The sequence below is a fragment of the Schistocerca cancellata genome, chromosome 1 (genome assembly GCF_023864275.1).
Source record: "Schistocerca cancellata isolate TAMUIC-IGC-003103 chromosome 1, iqSchCanc2.1, whole genome shotgun sequence".
Lineage (NCBI taxonomy): Eukaryota > Metazoa > Arthropoda > Insecta > Orthoptera > Acrididae > Schistocerca > Schistocerca cancellata.
This window is the reverse complement of record NC_064626.1, coordinates 1,104,691,372-1,104,704,868: the sequence shown is the minus strand read 5'-3', so window position 1 is coordinate 1,104,704,868 and position 13,497 is coordinate 1,104,691,372. Positions and strand designations below refer to the sequence as shown.

The following is a 13,497-nucleotide window of genomic DNA, read 5'->3' as shown; positions in this document are numbered from 1 at the left end:
GGATGCTAAAATCAGAAAAGGATTGAGGCAGGGCTGTTCTGTGTCTCCATACCTGCTGAATATATAAAATGAAGAAGGAATGCAAAATGTGAAAGAGAAAACAAAGGAAATTAATTGATAGTGAAAAGACATACTGCATCAGATTTGCTGATGACATAGTAGTAGCTGCAGGTTCAGAGAGTGATCATGATAGAAAAGAACTTTGCCATTTTGGATCTAAGTCCATGAAGATGTTAAGTAAGTATGTCCTAGCAAGCTGAGTGCCAGTGCAAGTGAAGAATAGCAGTTACGCCTGATGTAGTGGCAAGCTGTTAGCGTATGATTTTCAGCAGGCAATTGTTTCCCCGTATTCATTCTTGGCTGTACATACCAAGTGCATACAGGTCAGTTTGTCAGCAATACAAGTTTCTAAGCAAAAAACAACCTCCACACCTAGGCCACACTGAATTATAACTGAACACCACATGTAAATAATTTAAGAATAAATTCTAGATAATAGTTAGACTGTAGGAGCAACCTGTACACTTCGTTTCATATTTTCAGCTCCGTTAATTTGCATCTGACATTAACATGTGTACGTGAATGTATGGTTAAAGACATGTCTAAATGTGAGCTTTCATTAAGAATGCTAATGGACATTTATGTAAGACCCGCAAAAAAATGATAAGAGAAATTTGGGCTCATATGGAGCCATATGTACAATCTATTTATGAGAGTGAAAGGAAAGAGAATGGCTAATAGTGGTAGTGGTACAATGTACCCTCTTCCATGCACCATGTGGTGGCTTGCAGAGTATGTATGTAAATGTAGAATAATAGCCCCATAATGATATACTGTTGCATCGATTGTGCAGAAATGTTTGATTGATGTACAATTTTCTGATATTTTCTTTTAACATACGTAACCTTTTTTTTCCAGATAAGTTCTACACATGACAGAAAAAATGTATCTCAAGAAAATCATTCAGAACGAAATGAAGTTTACGTTAATATAACAGTTAGCTCTTCAGCTTTTGCTGATGTACTAACACAGAAGAAGAATGTGAATTTACGAGAAAGTTCCAAGGCAAACCATGTACATTTGGCATCAAGGGTCCAGTCATCTGAAGCTAAGGTTGCACCTCAACCAAATGGAGTCAGTGATGTCGGGAAACATGTTAAAAAAGTGCAGTGTGATTACAATGGCAAGAATAAGATAGAAAATTTTTTACATTTTGTTGTACGTGAAAAAACTCATACAGCAGCTTCAGCTGTAAAATTAGAAACAGATGTTTCATCAGCAGAAGGTAATGCTTTTGTATGTGATCATAGTTCTCCAGACACAGATCATTCCACCTCCAAAACTAATCATAAAAATGACCTTGCTTATGAGAACACTGTTCAGTCCCAACATACTGAGAATACTTCAGATACAGAAAAAACTGCAGAGGAACACCGTTGCATGGTGCCTAATGATTTTAAAGTACAAAATAAAAGACAAACTTCTCACTCTCAAACCACTAAGAAAAATCCTAAAAATTATTCTCCGTCACAAGCGCCAGTCAGTATTTCCGCTGAGAGTGAAAGAAATGCAAAATTCAGCATGCCCCAGAAGGGAAGTGTAGCGGATGCTGTAGTTTGCTTCCCTGTAGAAATTAAAGGTTCTAATGTGGATACTTTCCAAGGAGATAAAAATGCCACAGAAATATCACAAGGAAAGGAAGCTTCAGAAGATACAAACAAGAAAGTGAGAAGAAAAAATTATGAAGAACTGGCACCATTTAAATTCTTCTGTTCCCAGTGTTCATTCAAATCAAAGCGTGAAAGTCATTATCAACGCCATAAGCAGCTGCATGAGCAGGTAATTACATAAATGGTTTTTGTGTATCTACTACTTGGTTCCCAATGGTTTACTTCATCGATATGTAATGTGCAGTTTATTAAAATTCAGTGTGGATTTCTGTTTATATGATACTGAAGTATGTATTTCAGGTTTCAAACATTTATCAGTGTGAAAAATGCAGCTTCAAAACCATTCGTTTAGGAAACTTACGCCGTCATGAACTTACTCACAGTGAGTCAGAACTGTCGTGTGATTTGTGCACTTATCGAACACTCCATCATAAACTTCTGATAAGACATCAAAGGAACAAACATATCAATAAGGTAAGAATAAGATGGTAGTTTTGCTTAGTGTGTGCTTCCTGTCACTGTATACAGTGAAAACAAGCTTTTACTATTTTTGGTCTTCAAAAAAATGGTGTAAAATGCAAGAAAATGTAAAATGTGTGAGAAATAACTTTTTAAGAGGTAAAAATTATTTATAGGATCCCCCCTTTCATTTTCATAGTTTATTTATGATATACGTACATAACAGGCATCAGAATACTTGCTAGCGGCTTGTTTATTATCCAATAAAGTTTATCTGAATTTTCTACTCTTTACCTACTAATATAACTAGAACTGGTTAACTATCTGGAAAGTAGAAATGTTTGACTTAATTTCGTTCATCAAAATTGGTTTTTTGAGAAGCCAGCAGTTGTGTCTTCATTATTTAAATAAAAAAACACCGCATCAGTTACATATTTTTTCACGCTTACAACTACGGTTTCTGAGACTGTATTCCCACTGCCAGGCACTGTCGTAGTGCAACGATGTGTCGTGTGGTGGGGTTGAAGGAACATTGAAGATGAAGTTGGTGCCGTCACACTTTCCAGTAGATAGGTCGTCAATGGTAAGACTGTAGATATTGACATGGAACAGTGATCTACGTAAAAGAACAGAATCACATGCAGAGGAAAAGAGACTGTACTTGGGGGAGTGCAGGATCCCTAAAGGAATCACTTGGAAGAGAAATGATGATTTCCCCTGCGGACTAACAACTGTAGAATCGGAACCACCATCCATACTGTGGGGGGGTGTCAGCTAAACACCAGGCTGGCTTGAGCCGATTAACAGACACTGTTTCCTTCTTCCCATTAAATAGAATGTTGAAAGTGTTCTGTCCTCTTCTGAGCACTCTGTGCAGGCCAGAGTAGGGGGGCTGGAATATGGCTCTGACTGAGTCGTTATGAAGCATAACATAGTTGCAGTGTTCAAGGTCTTTATGCAGGTATGCATGAGGAATGGTATGAGCCTTTGGAAGGGGAGAGGGGGGGGCAGGGGGGTATGTATTTTAATGTATTTTAGAAATGCATTTGAGCACTCATTTAACCAATTCTGGAAGCTCATCTGTGGTTAGAATGGTCACTGGCTCAACAAATTGAGCAGGTAGGACAAGGGCTTCGCCATATAAGACCTTTGCTAATAAGGCTTGGAGGTTGTCTTCATGCGTTGTGTGCGCCCAGAGTAGAACCTATTGGAGTGTGGAAGACCAAGAGCCACCGTGGCCATGCCGCCTTCAGAGTACAATGCCATCTCCCAACTAAACAATTACTCTGAGGGTGGTATGCTGTTATATGGAATTTTTCCAACCCACAGAGCTCGCACCAGTGGGAGAACAATACTGACTCAAACTGGTGGCCTGGTCTTTGATAACAGTGGACGGGCAACCAAATTGAGCAATACAGGGACTGACAAAGGGAAGAGCTATAGTCTCAGCCATGATATCGGAGAGTGGGATGGCTTCAACCCACCATGTTGTATGATCAGTATTAGACAGGATGTAGTGGAAGCAATTGGACGGGTGTAGAGGACCAATTATATCAATGTGTACATGTTGTAATTTGCCTTTTGGTATTCTAAATGTTCCAATGGGTGGTTGGACGTGTCTTCTGACTTTGCTCCTTTGGCATGGTATATATGCATGTATCCACTCCCTATAGTCCTTTTTAATCCCCGGCCAGTTGAAGTGTTCTGTTATGATTGAAGTTGTGGCTTAAATACCTGGATGGGTAAGGCCGCTAGGGAGTCAAAAACTATACAATGGAGGGAAGTGGGGTCGACCGAGCAGATTGTACCTGTGGAAGTGTCACAGAAGATAGACATTGTGGAGCCCAAGACTGCTCGAGTGTTAGAACACAGTTCGAATCCTGAAGCATTTGTGACTGCTCTGGGTCGTTTACTTGAAGGTTGGCAAGCTTGTCCATATTGATGGGGGAGGTTATAGAGTTCACACGGGGGTTACCGCATCTTTTAGGGATTGGTGATCTCTGTAGATGGTGAACTCACGGCCCTCAGTCATCATGGAAGTATCGTACTGCTTCACAGACTGCCTGTAATTTGCAGTCAAATGTGGACCATTTGCACTGACAGGCTGTCAGTTTCTCGGAAAAAAAAATTCGAAGGCTTCGTTGTATCACCCATGTGTTGCTGTAACACTGTGTGTATTGACAAATCATTTGCATTGGTTATAATGGAAATACGAGGATCTGGAATAGGATGGGAAAGAGCTGACTTCAGTGGATCAAAAGCCTGATGCATATCTTCTGTCCATGGAACCTTCCTGGTGCCAAAAATGTTTTTGCCTTTAAGGGCATCAGTGATGGAGGCCTGAAAGGATGCAACTAGAGGAATGTGTTGTCTGTAAAAGTTGATAATACCGAGAAACAAGCACAACTCATGGTAGTCACTGGGAAGAGCAAGGTGTTTAGTGAAATCAGCCTGGTCAGATGCTGTGTGCTGAAACTGCATGGCTGAGGAAGGTGACGTCTCATTCACGCAGTTGAGATTTCTCATAGTTTGTCTCAACTCCATTCCTATGTAGTATGCTCACAACATGAGCAAGGTCTTCAGAATGCCCTCTGGGGCCATCGGAATCTGATGAAAGGCTTCGCAGCAGTCCAAAACACTAATACACCTGTGACCACTAAGCAGCTGTGCAAAGTCTTGTATGTGCTGGATCGAATAGTTGTCTATAATGTTGCAAGCATTAAGAGCTCTATAATCTCTGCAGAGCCTGGCCAAACCATCTTTCTTTTGCACAAGGTTTAGGGGAGAAGATCAGTTGCTATCTGATTGGCGAACAATGCCTGAACTAAGGGGCTCACTTACGATGGGTTTGGCTTGGTGGAGCTCTTTTTGGATTAAGCTAAAGGGCTCTGTTATGAACAGGAGGCCCCCAGTGGTATTGATTTTAAATACTATTAGTAATGCCTGGTAGGTAAGAGTCATCTGCCACTACGAGGAGAATTTTATGGCCGACATGCGCAAGGGGGAAGCGCTGGAAGATGTAGTGTTTCTTACCTAAGAAGTTAAGACAGCTGTTATGAGTCCACTCTCAGTCAGGGTGTATACGACCTGGGACAACTGGGAGATCCGGGAAAAACCTGGGAATTTTTTCATCTGGGAGTAAACCGGGAAAAACCCGGGAATCTTTTTGAATTCCGGGAATTTTTCATTGTTTTAGTTTTCAGTTAAATTTTTGTAACTTTGACTGGTAAGAACCAATACTCTAACAAAGAATATTACTGTATCTCGCTACTGCAGAATAATACTGCAGCAATAAAAAAATGAACGAGAGAAAAAGAAACGAAAATAAAATTTCAGTTGCAAAGCAAATTCACCATATACAACAACAAAACACAGTGCTCTTACAAGAGTCTGCCAACAGTAAAATGTGTCAAAGGCTTTAGGAAGACTATGCAATGTTTCATAACAACAAATTGCCTCTGGTGGGCGTGACGTCTTAACTTTACATTAGATTCGTTTGAGCGCTTGTGAGCTAGCTTATCCGCATGTGCAGTTGAGTCTCGTATGAGTAGTACCTTCTCCTGCTTCTGGCTACAGAAGTGTGGCAGTTAGCTGTATAAGCAATAGCAGCAAGCAGCCAGATGCTGATGCTATCTGGAAAAATTTTCCTGGTGCGCCTAAGCTGCCAGATTCACGTATGTGCAACAGGCCGGGAACTAGGGGGCGGGGGCAAACCAGGTTATCTGCCCCAGGCGATAGGGGAATACCTTGTTTCACAAAGCACCCAGCGCACATTGGTCTATTGATTTATCATATGATTTTGAACACATCCGTGTTGGTTTTTGAACATTTTTAAACAAATTCTAAGTCGATTTCTGAAAGAATCGTAAGTTTTTTGAATGCATGCATAGTGTACGTGATGTCTCTGCCAGGGGAATCCCCGTCGCATCTAGAAATAAACTTTCCTGTAGACAAACGGGGGTGACAAAATACATGTAATCAGATCGAGAAACCACACCAGTCTTTGGTACAATTTGTATTAACAGCTTTTCTAGTATTAGATGACGACATTTCGTTTTTTCATGTAGCAAAACGTTGACGAACTTTGATGAGGTAGTAGATTCTTTTCCAGGAAGGAGAGTATGCCATATAAAGCTGTGGCAAGATTAGAGAGAATAGAAGCTAGGACTTAACGATTGAAGAAATGTGTACTGTCTTGCTTGTCTCTTGTCTTTACTCATTTTATGTATCCTATATTTAATTTTGTGTCACACAAATCAGCAAGTTATTAGCTAATAGGCAGTAAAGACTGCAAATTTTCTGAAGAGTTCTTGTTCTGCCGGTTACAAATAATCCCAACCAGTATTAATACCGAGATTTTTTAAAAAGAGGAGCAGGATGTAAATAAAGAGGAGCAGGTTGTCAAACCGGCCAACTGGGAGCAGGAGAGGCACCACAGGACGTTTTAATTTCCACTGGCATGAATATAGTTTGGTGGCACCCATCCCATTACAAAATATTACATGTCTGAATTCCACAAAGCGAAATACAAGAGACGTGCGATGGAAGAATGCTGTGTGGAGAGGCGTGGCACTGCACTTTGCCACACATAAGACCAAATAACATGTCTTACGTTCCCTCTTTAGGGACTGATGACCTTAGCAGTTAAGTCCCATAAGATTTCAGACACATTTGAACATTTAAAAATCAAAAAAATTTTATGTTCCCTCGAATATATATGTTTTATGTATCAGACTCTTCAGAAAGATGTGTGCTACAAAATGAAGATATTTTTGAAAAGTCGATTTTTAAATTTTTGTCATCCTACCTCAAATGTTCAAGGGAGGGGGGAGCGCCACTGTCTAATATTGCCCCGGTTTGGAAATATCCTAGATCCAGACCTGATTTACAGAGCAGTCTGAGTTGTAGTGGGAGGTGGTAGTCTCCATGTGATCCGTGTTGACGTTAAGTGATTTTGCTGTTTCCTCTTCTTTTATTGCTCTCACTTCAAATGAAAACAAAATGAATTCCTGTGGCCGGGAGCTATCAAGTGAATTAAAATATATGCACATAAGCATGGAAGGCTAAAATATGTAATTAGTTTCAGATTTTATTTTGTTTCTGACAGTCAAGCATTAATTGCCTTGCAGAACAATGAAGTTATTTTTGTCGGTTTGTTAAAGCAATTTGACTTTTACTAATCTTTTCTGCTGAGGCAGTCAATTTATTTGAAACTAAGTGTTTAATTCCACACTATTGGCTAGTTTCAACTGTTCGCTGCATTTCAAGTTCACGTTTTCATCAAGAACCGAACATGAGATAATACAGTACAGATACTCCAAGAAAATTTACATCTGAATATGGACATACGAATGTGCACTTTAAGCCGAATGATGCATTATAGTATAGTTCGCAAAATTCCCATGCTCTTGGAGTGTCCTCTAATGTCTTGTTTCTTTTATGACATAATGTAAGATCTTTTAATATTTTACACGTACGGACGTACGGGCTTCCTGCGTCATCATAGCTGCGCAAGCGCTGCGACACCTGTTATTTGGCGCATTCTGGCAACTGCTGGAACGATTCTATTTCTAACGTTGTGGGAAAATATTGGGAATGGTTGTTGTTTAGAAAGCATTACTGTCAAAGTAAATTTCCTTTTACACAAGATGAACTCTGTGCACTCTAATGTCTGATGAATTTCTTAAATCACAGAGCATTTGACTCTCATTCAAAAATCAAATCTTTGAGGGTGACCATTTAGAATATTTTCGAGCCCAGAAGATCAGACATTTATGTCTGGCACATTTTTGTGATGTATCTTTAACGTGTAACACGCGCAAAAATGATCATTATGTGTTAAAGCTTAGCTTCTCTTGCATCCTATTAATCTTAGTGACCAATATTAAACGTAAGCTTTTCTTTTCTTGTAGCAACACTATGTACATATGTATATTAATTTAAACCATTACCTTTTCCTATTTATGCGTTCACGCTACTTTACAGTGATGTTGCTATTGGCTGACTTCATCACGTGTCCTATGATCTGAATATCCGCTGTCATCGGCTGAGGAGATCTTTTGACATGAGCTACAACTGGCTTACAAAAGCGCATCGCAATCTTGATTTCAATCCTTCAGAAAGTAACATGCGGTGTTTGGTGGAATTTGAATTTATACTTTCGTAATACAAAAATATGCAGTGTACATGTTGCTGCACATCAGACATCTTTCTAAAACTTGTCTTTCCCCTGAGTTTTGTTTTCTAAAGTGCCAGGAAATTCTACGCCGGTGTATATAACCACGACCATTTAAAGGATTTATAAGTTTTACAGTTTTGAGGAAAAGTATACTGTTACTTAACACAGAAAAAATGTATTTTCATCCGGGAGAAAGTGTATCTTTAACCGGGAAATCCAGGAAAAATCTGGAAAATTTTTTCGTCGTTTACACCCTGTCAGTACTGGCGTAATGAAATCATGACATTGTTGTGCAGATGACAGTTGTAGCAGCTGATATGACTGTGCTAATTCCACAGACGCCACATCGATCCACTGCTGCAGAACATTGATGTACTTGTGGAGAGTGTTGGTTGCAGCACACTCAGCAGTGAAGTGAGCAAGCAGTATCGTAAGGCGAGCCATTGCAGATGAGCACTCAGCCAAAGATGCGTGAGTTGTTCCTTAACAGAGGGAAGGTTGGAGGGAGGGCCAAATGAACCTTGAACCAGAAGTTCCTGCATCATGATAGCTTCATGAATATTTGGCAAAAAGCCAAAATTTGTTGGAAGTCCTTGCCTAGAATGGGTTTTTCAGTGTCCGCCACATGGAAAGTGCACGTAAAAGTGAGTCCAGGAGCAAGTCATACTGAAAGTTCAGCTGTGCCATGGATGTTAATAGTAGAGTTATATGTAGTGCATAATGTTGATTTAGTAGGCATAGTTTTTGCTGGAGCTAGCGTAAGGATTATCACACTGGTATCAGCTCCCACGTGGATCCAAATTTTATAGCTGGAGAAATCATTCAATATGTAGAGGCGGCTGTCGGTGGTTGTAGTGGCAGATGTCGACTGTTTTATCTGTAGGCCTTGAGAGGATGTCACGCAGTCCAGCATGCCTAAACTGGACTGCTTGCGGAGTTTGATTATGCACAAGGTGGATGACAATTATGTGCAACAAATGCCAAACATGGAGTGAAACCAGTGCATCGGGTACAATGGGTGGGGGTGTTGGCTGCTGCATATGCACCATGTGTCAGCAGAGTGGTAGGGATAGGTGCACTGCCGGATGGTAGTTCAGCAGCTGTCCAAGAGTATCGTGCTTTGACTGCAGGCAGTGCGTGTAGGCTACTGCCAGGGGGCTGTGTGTTGGCTGTGGGCTGCACATGCATTCTTCCATGTCCTCTTCCAGCACGGGTGGGGGGGGAGGGGTGCAGAGATGCTCATATCTTGCTTCTTGACATCAGTGGTGGTATGGACCAGCTGACAGTGTGAGGAGGACTATGTGAGAGGTGTTCAGTGAATTCGAAAATAAAGTTCTATGTACTGACTTGGCAGAAAATCCTAAGAAATTTTGGTCTTATGTCAAAGCAGTAGGTGGATCAAAACAAAATGTCCAGACACTCTGTGACCAAAACTGTACTGAAACAGAGGATGACAGACTAAAGGCCGAAATACTAAATGTCTTTTTCCAAAGCTGTTTCACAGAGGAAGACTGCACTGTAGTTCCTTCTCTAGATTGTCGCACAGATGACAAAATGCTAGATATCGAAATAGATGACAGAGGGATAAAAAAACTATTAAACTTGCTCAAAAGAGGAAAGGCTGCTGGACCTGATGGGATACCAGTTCGATTTTACACAGAGTCCGCGAAGGAACTTGCCCCCCTTCTTGCAGTACCGTAGGTCTCTAGAAGAGTGTAGCATTCCAAAGGATTGGAAAAGGGCATAGGTCATCCCCGTTTTCAAGAAGTGATGTCAAACAGATGTGCAGAACTATAGACCTATATCTCTAACATCGATCAGTTGTAGAATTTTGGAACACGTATTATGTTTGAGTATAATGACTTTTCTGGAGACTAGGAATCTACTCTTTAGGAATCAGCATGGGTTTCGAAAAAGATGATCGTGTGAAACCCAGCTTGTGCTATTCGTTCACGAGACTCAGAGGGGCATAGACACGGGTTCCCAGGTAGCTGCCATGTTTCTTGACTTTTGCAAGGCGTCTGATACAGGTCCCCACATTCGTTTAATGAACAAAGTAAGAGCATATGGACTATCAGACCAATTGTGTGATTGGATTGAAGAGTTCCTAGGTAACAGAATGCAGCATGTCATTCTCAATGGAGAGAAGTCTTCCAAAGTAAGAGTGATTTCAGTTGTGCCACAGGGGAGTGTCGTAGGACTGTTGCTATTCACAATATACATAAATGACCTTGCGGATAACATCGGAAGTTCACTGAGGCTTTTTGCGGATGATGCTGTAGTATATCGACAGGTTGTAACAATGGAAAATTGTACTGAAATGCAGGAGGATCTGCAACGAATTGACGTATGGTGCAGGGAATGGGAATTGAATCTCAATGTAGACAAGTGTAATGTGCTGCGAATACATAGAAAGAGAGATCCTTTATCATTTAGCTACAATATAGCAGGTCAGCAACTGGAAGCAGTTAATTCCACAAATTATCTGGGAGTAGGCATTAGGAGTGATTTAAAATGGAATGATCATATAAAGTTGATAGTCGTTAAAGCAGATGCCAGACTGAGATTCATTGGAAGTATCCTAAGGAAATTCAATTCGAAAAAAAAAGGAAGTAGGTTACAGTACACTTGTTGGCCCACTACTTGAATACTGCTCACCAGTGTGGGATCCGTACCAGATAGGGTTGATAGAAGAGATAGAGAAGAACCAAAGGAGAGCAGCACGCTTCATTACAGGACCATTTAGTAATCGCAAAAGCGTTACAGAGATGGTAGATAAACTCCAGTGGAAGACTCTGCAGGAGAGACGCTCAGTAGCTCGGTATGGGCTTTTGTTGAAGTTTCGAGAACATACTTTCACCAAGGAGTCAAGCAGTATATTGCTCCCTCCTACATATATCTCACGAAGAGACCATGAGGATAAAATCAGAGAGATTAGAGCCTACACAGAGGTATACTGACAATCTTTCTTTCCACGAACAGTACAAGACTGGAATAGAAGGGAGAATCGATAGAGGTACTCAAAGTACCTCCACTACACACCGTCAAGTGGCTTGCGGGGTATGGATGAAGATGTAGATAGGTGTAGAAGGTGTAAGCTTGGTCAGCGAGGCACAATATGGAGTCTACAGCTTCCGATGAAAGTGACAGCAGATGAAGCTGAAATTCAGACAGTAGTTTTCATGAGGCAGATGGTTTAGAGAGCCAGATCAGGCATGAAGGCGGCATCAACAAGACGAGACGGGGGACAGAGCACCAAGTCACTAATTACATCCATATGCTCATGGAGATGGGGCATTAGGTAAACAAAGTGAGAACCATTGTCCATTATATCATGCAAGTTCTCGACGGAAGCAAACCAAATGCGTGGGTTGTCCGCTGAGAGCAAAGGCAACTTTGGCAGTTGTGAGTGTGTGGTGTGAGTAAGAAGGTGAACACGGGAGGTAGATGGGCTGGTGTTGAGAGATGAAGTCTTGCTTGAGTACAGCAGGTTCGGAATCGTCGCCCTGCCCCGTCGTAGTGTAATTCTCATCAAGGGGAGTAGCGGGCATGGAAACAAGTTTGACTTGCATAGTAGAAGGTGGCACCATTGTCAAATGCGGTAACGGGGAGCATGTGAACACATTGCAGGTTGCATTGCCAGAGGTCTCGGTTTGGTGGTAACAACATGAAGGACACAATACAGGCATGGAACTGGCACAGTCGACTGGCATGGTTGAGGTGATCAGTATCACTTGATGTGAGTGGGGTGAAAGCATGGGAGCAGTGAATGCAGTATGTGGTGCAAGGTCCAAGACCCCAGTGCAGGGGGGAGGGGGGGGGGGCAGGTGGTATACAGAAATGTAGTCACCTGGTATGACAGGCATAGCTACAGCTGCAGATGACAAAAATAGGACAGTAGCAGAAGGCATGTGTGGTGTATAAGTTGCCCTGCCCACAGAATGTGGTGCTTGACTGTTTTTGGCATCCCAACCACAAAATGTCTGTTCCAGGAAGAAACACACACTGTATGGTGAGGTCAGGTCTAAAATGCACACAAGGTGGAGATTGAGGCATCTGAGCAGGTACCCATGAATCCAGTCCAGGCAGAGCTGTAGCATATGAGATGCCAGAACCATGCTTTTGTGAAGTCTTATAGATTAAGCCATGTAGATATGGCAGAGTGACAGGTGGACATTCATGTTCCATTTTAACGGTGGTTTTCACTGTATACTGAAATGGGTTCTCACATACGTGATGTGAAATGTCTTGTGGAAGCACTTGGAAATGTATTGGCGATGGCAGAATATCCATTGTGCGTAGTAAGCAACACTGCCGATTGAAAAATCAACATGCAGACAAAACGAATTTAAACTTCACTAGTAATAGTCAACCACATAATGCATGCAATACATTGCGAAACTTTGCAAAGCATGGTGCGAAGAAATGTCTGAGAATATAGATAAGTGAAAGAAGTTAGCCTAGAAGAGAATACAAAACCAGCGATTATGATTTTCCGTGATCGACACTTGCCACAAACGTAAAAGTTTGGTTATACTGCACTTCCTATTTGTCTACTTTCTCTGTGATGAAACATGGAGGAGAACAATATTCTCTTTATTAAATTGCTACATCATTTAGTGCATAACACACATATAAGTAAAACTACAAAAGGCAAAAAATAAGTTTTACAGTATAAGATACCTGATGTGCAACTCACAGCCACCTTTGCTATTTTAGAATTGTACATATCTGCACTGTAGCCAACATATTGGGTTGTTCTTATTACTTTCGAAATTATGGCTATTGGTCATTTATACTCTGTTCGTCTTAAGAATAAACCTGATGTAAACATTATCCCATCTGCATTTGCTTGAATCTCATTGGATTTCATTTCATGTGGAGCGGAAGCCAAGCCGTGACCGGTACAGGCAAGTACGATCATAAGGATACATTTTATGCTGTGTTACATGCACATAGACTGAGTGATATCACGGGACAACAGCTTTATCGACGCATTAAACTTTGACAGCACTGGCCAGCCAACAGTCCAACTAACCAGCAACGGTGTGAGCAGTTGCAGTTCAGACGTAAAAAGAGATGAGCAAAGTAACAATATAGCTTTGAATGTCATTTAATTTTTAAAAAGAATGAAATAATATTCAGCAAAACTCCAGCACTGCTGCGTGCTTCTTAGGTGACGAGATGGAA

General features: G+C 41.2%; 1 protein-coding gene across 1 annotated transcript in view; it reads left to right on the top strand.

The window, feature by feature from the left end:
• Window positions 1–13,497, top strand: part of LOC126091947 (zinc finger protein 600-like) — a 129,419-nt gene that overhangs the window by 46,711 nt on the left and 69,211 nt on the right. The window contains exons 5-6 of the mRNA XM_049907283.1: window positions 919–1,839; window positions 1,971–2,144. Coding sequence (XP_049763240.1) covers window positions 919–1,839; window positions 1,971–2,144 — 1,095 coding nt within the window. The remainder of the gene's footprint in view (window positions 1–918; window positions 1,840–1,970; window positions 2,145–13,497) is intronic.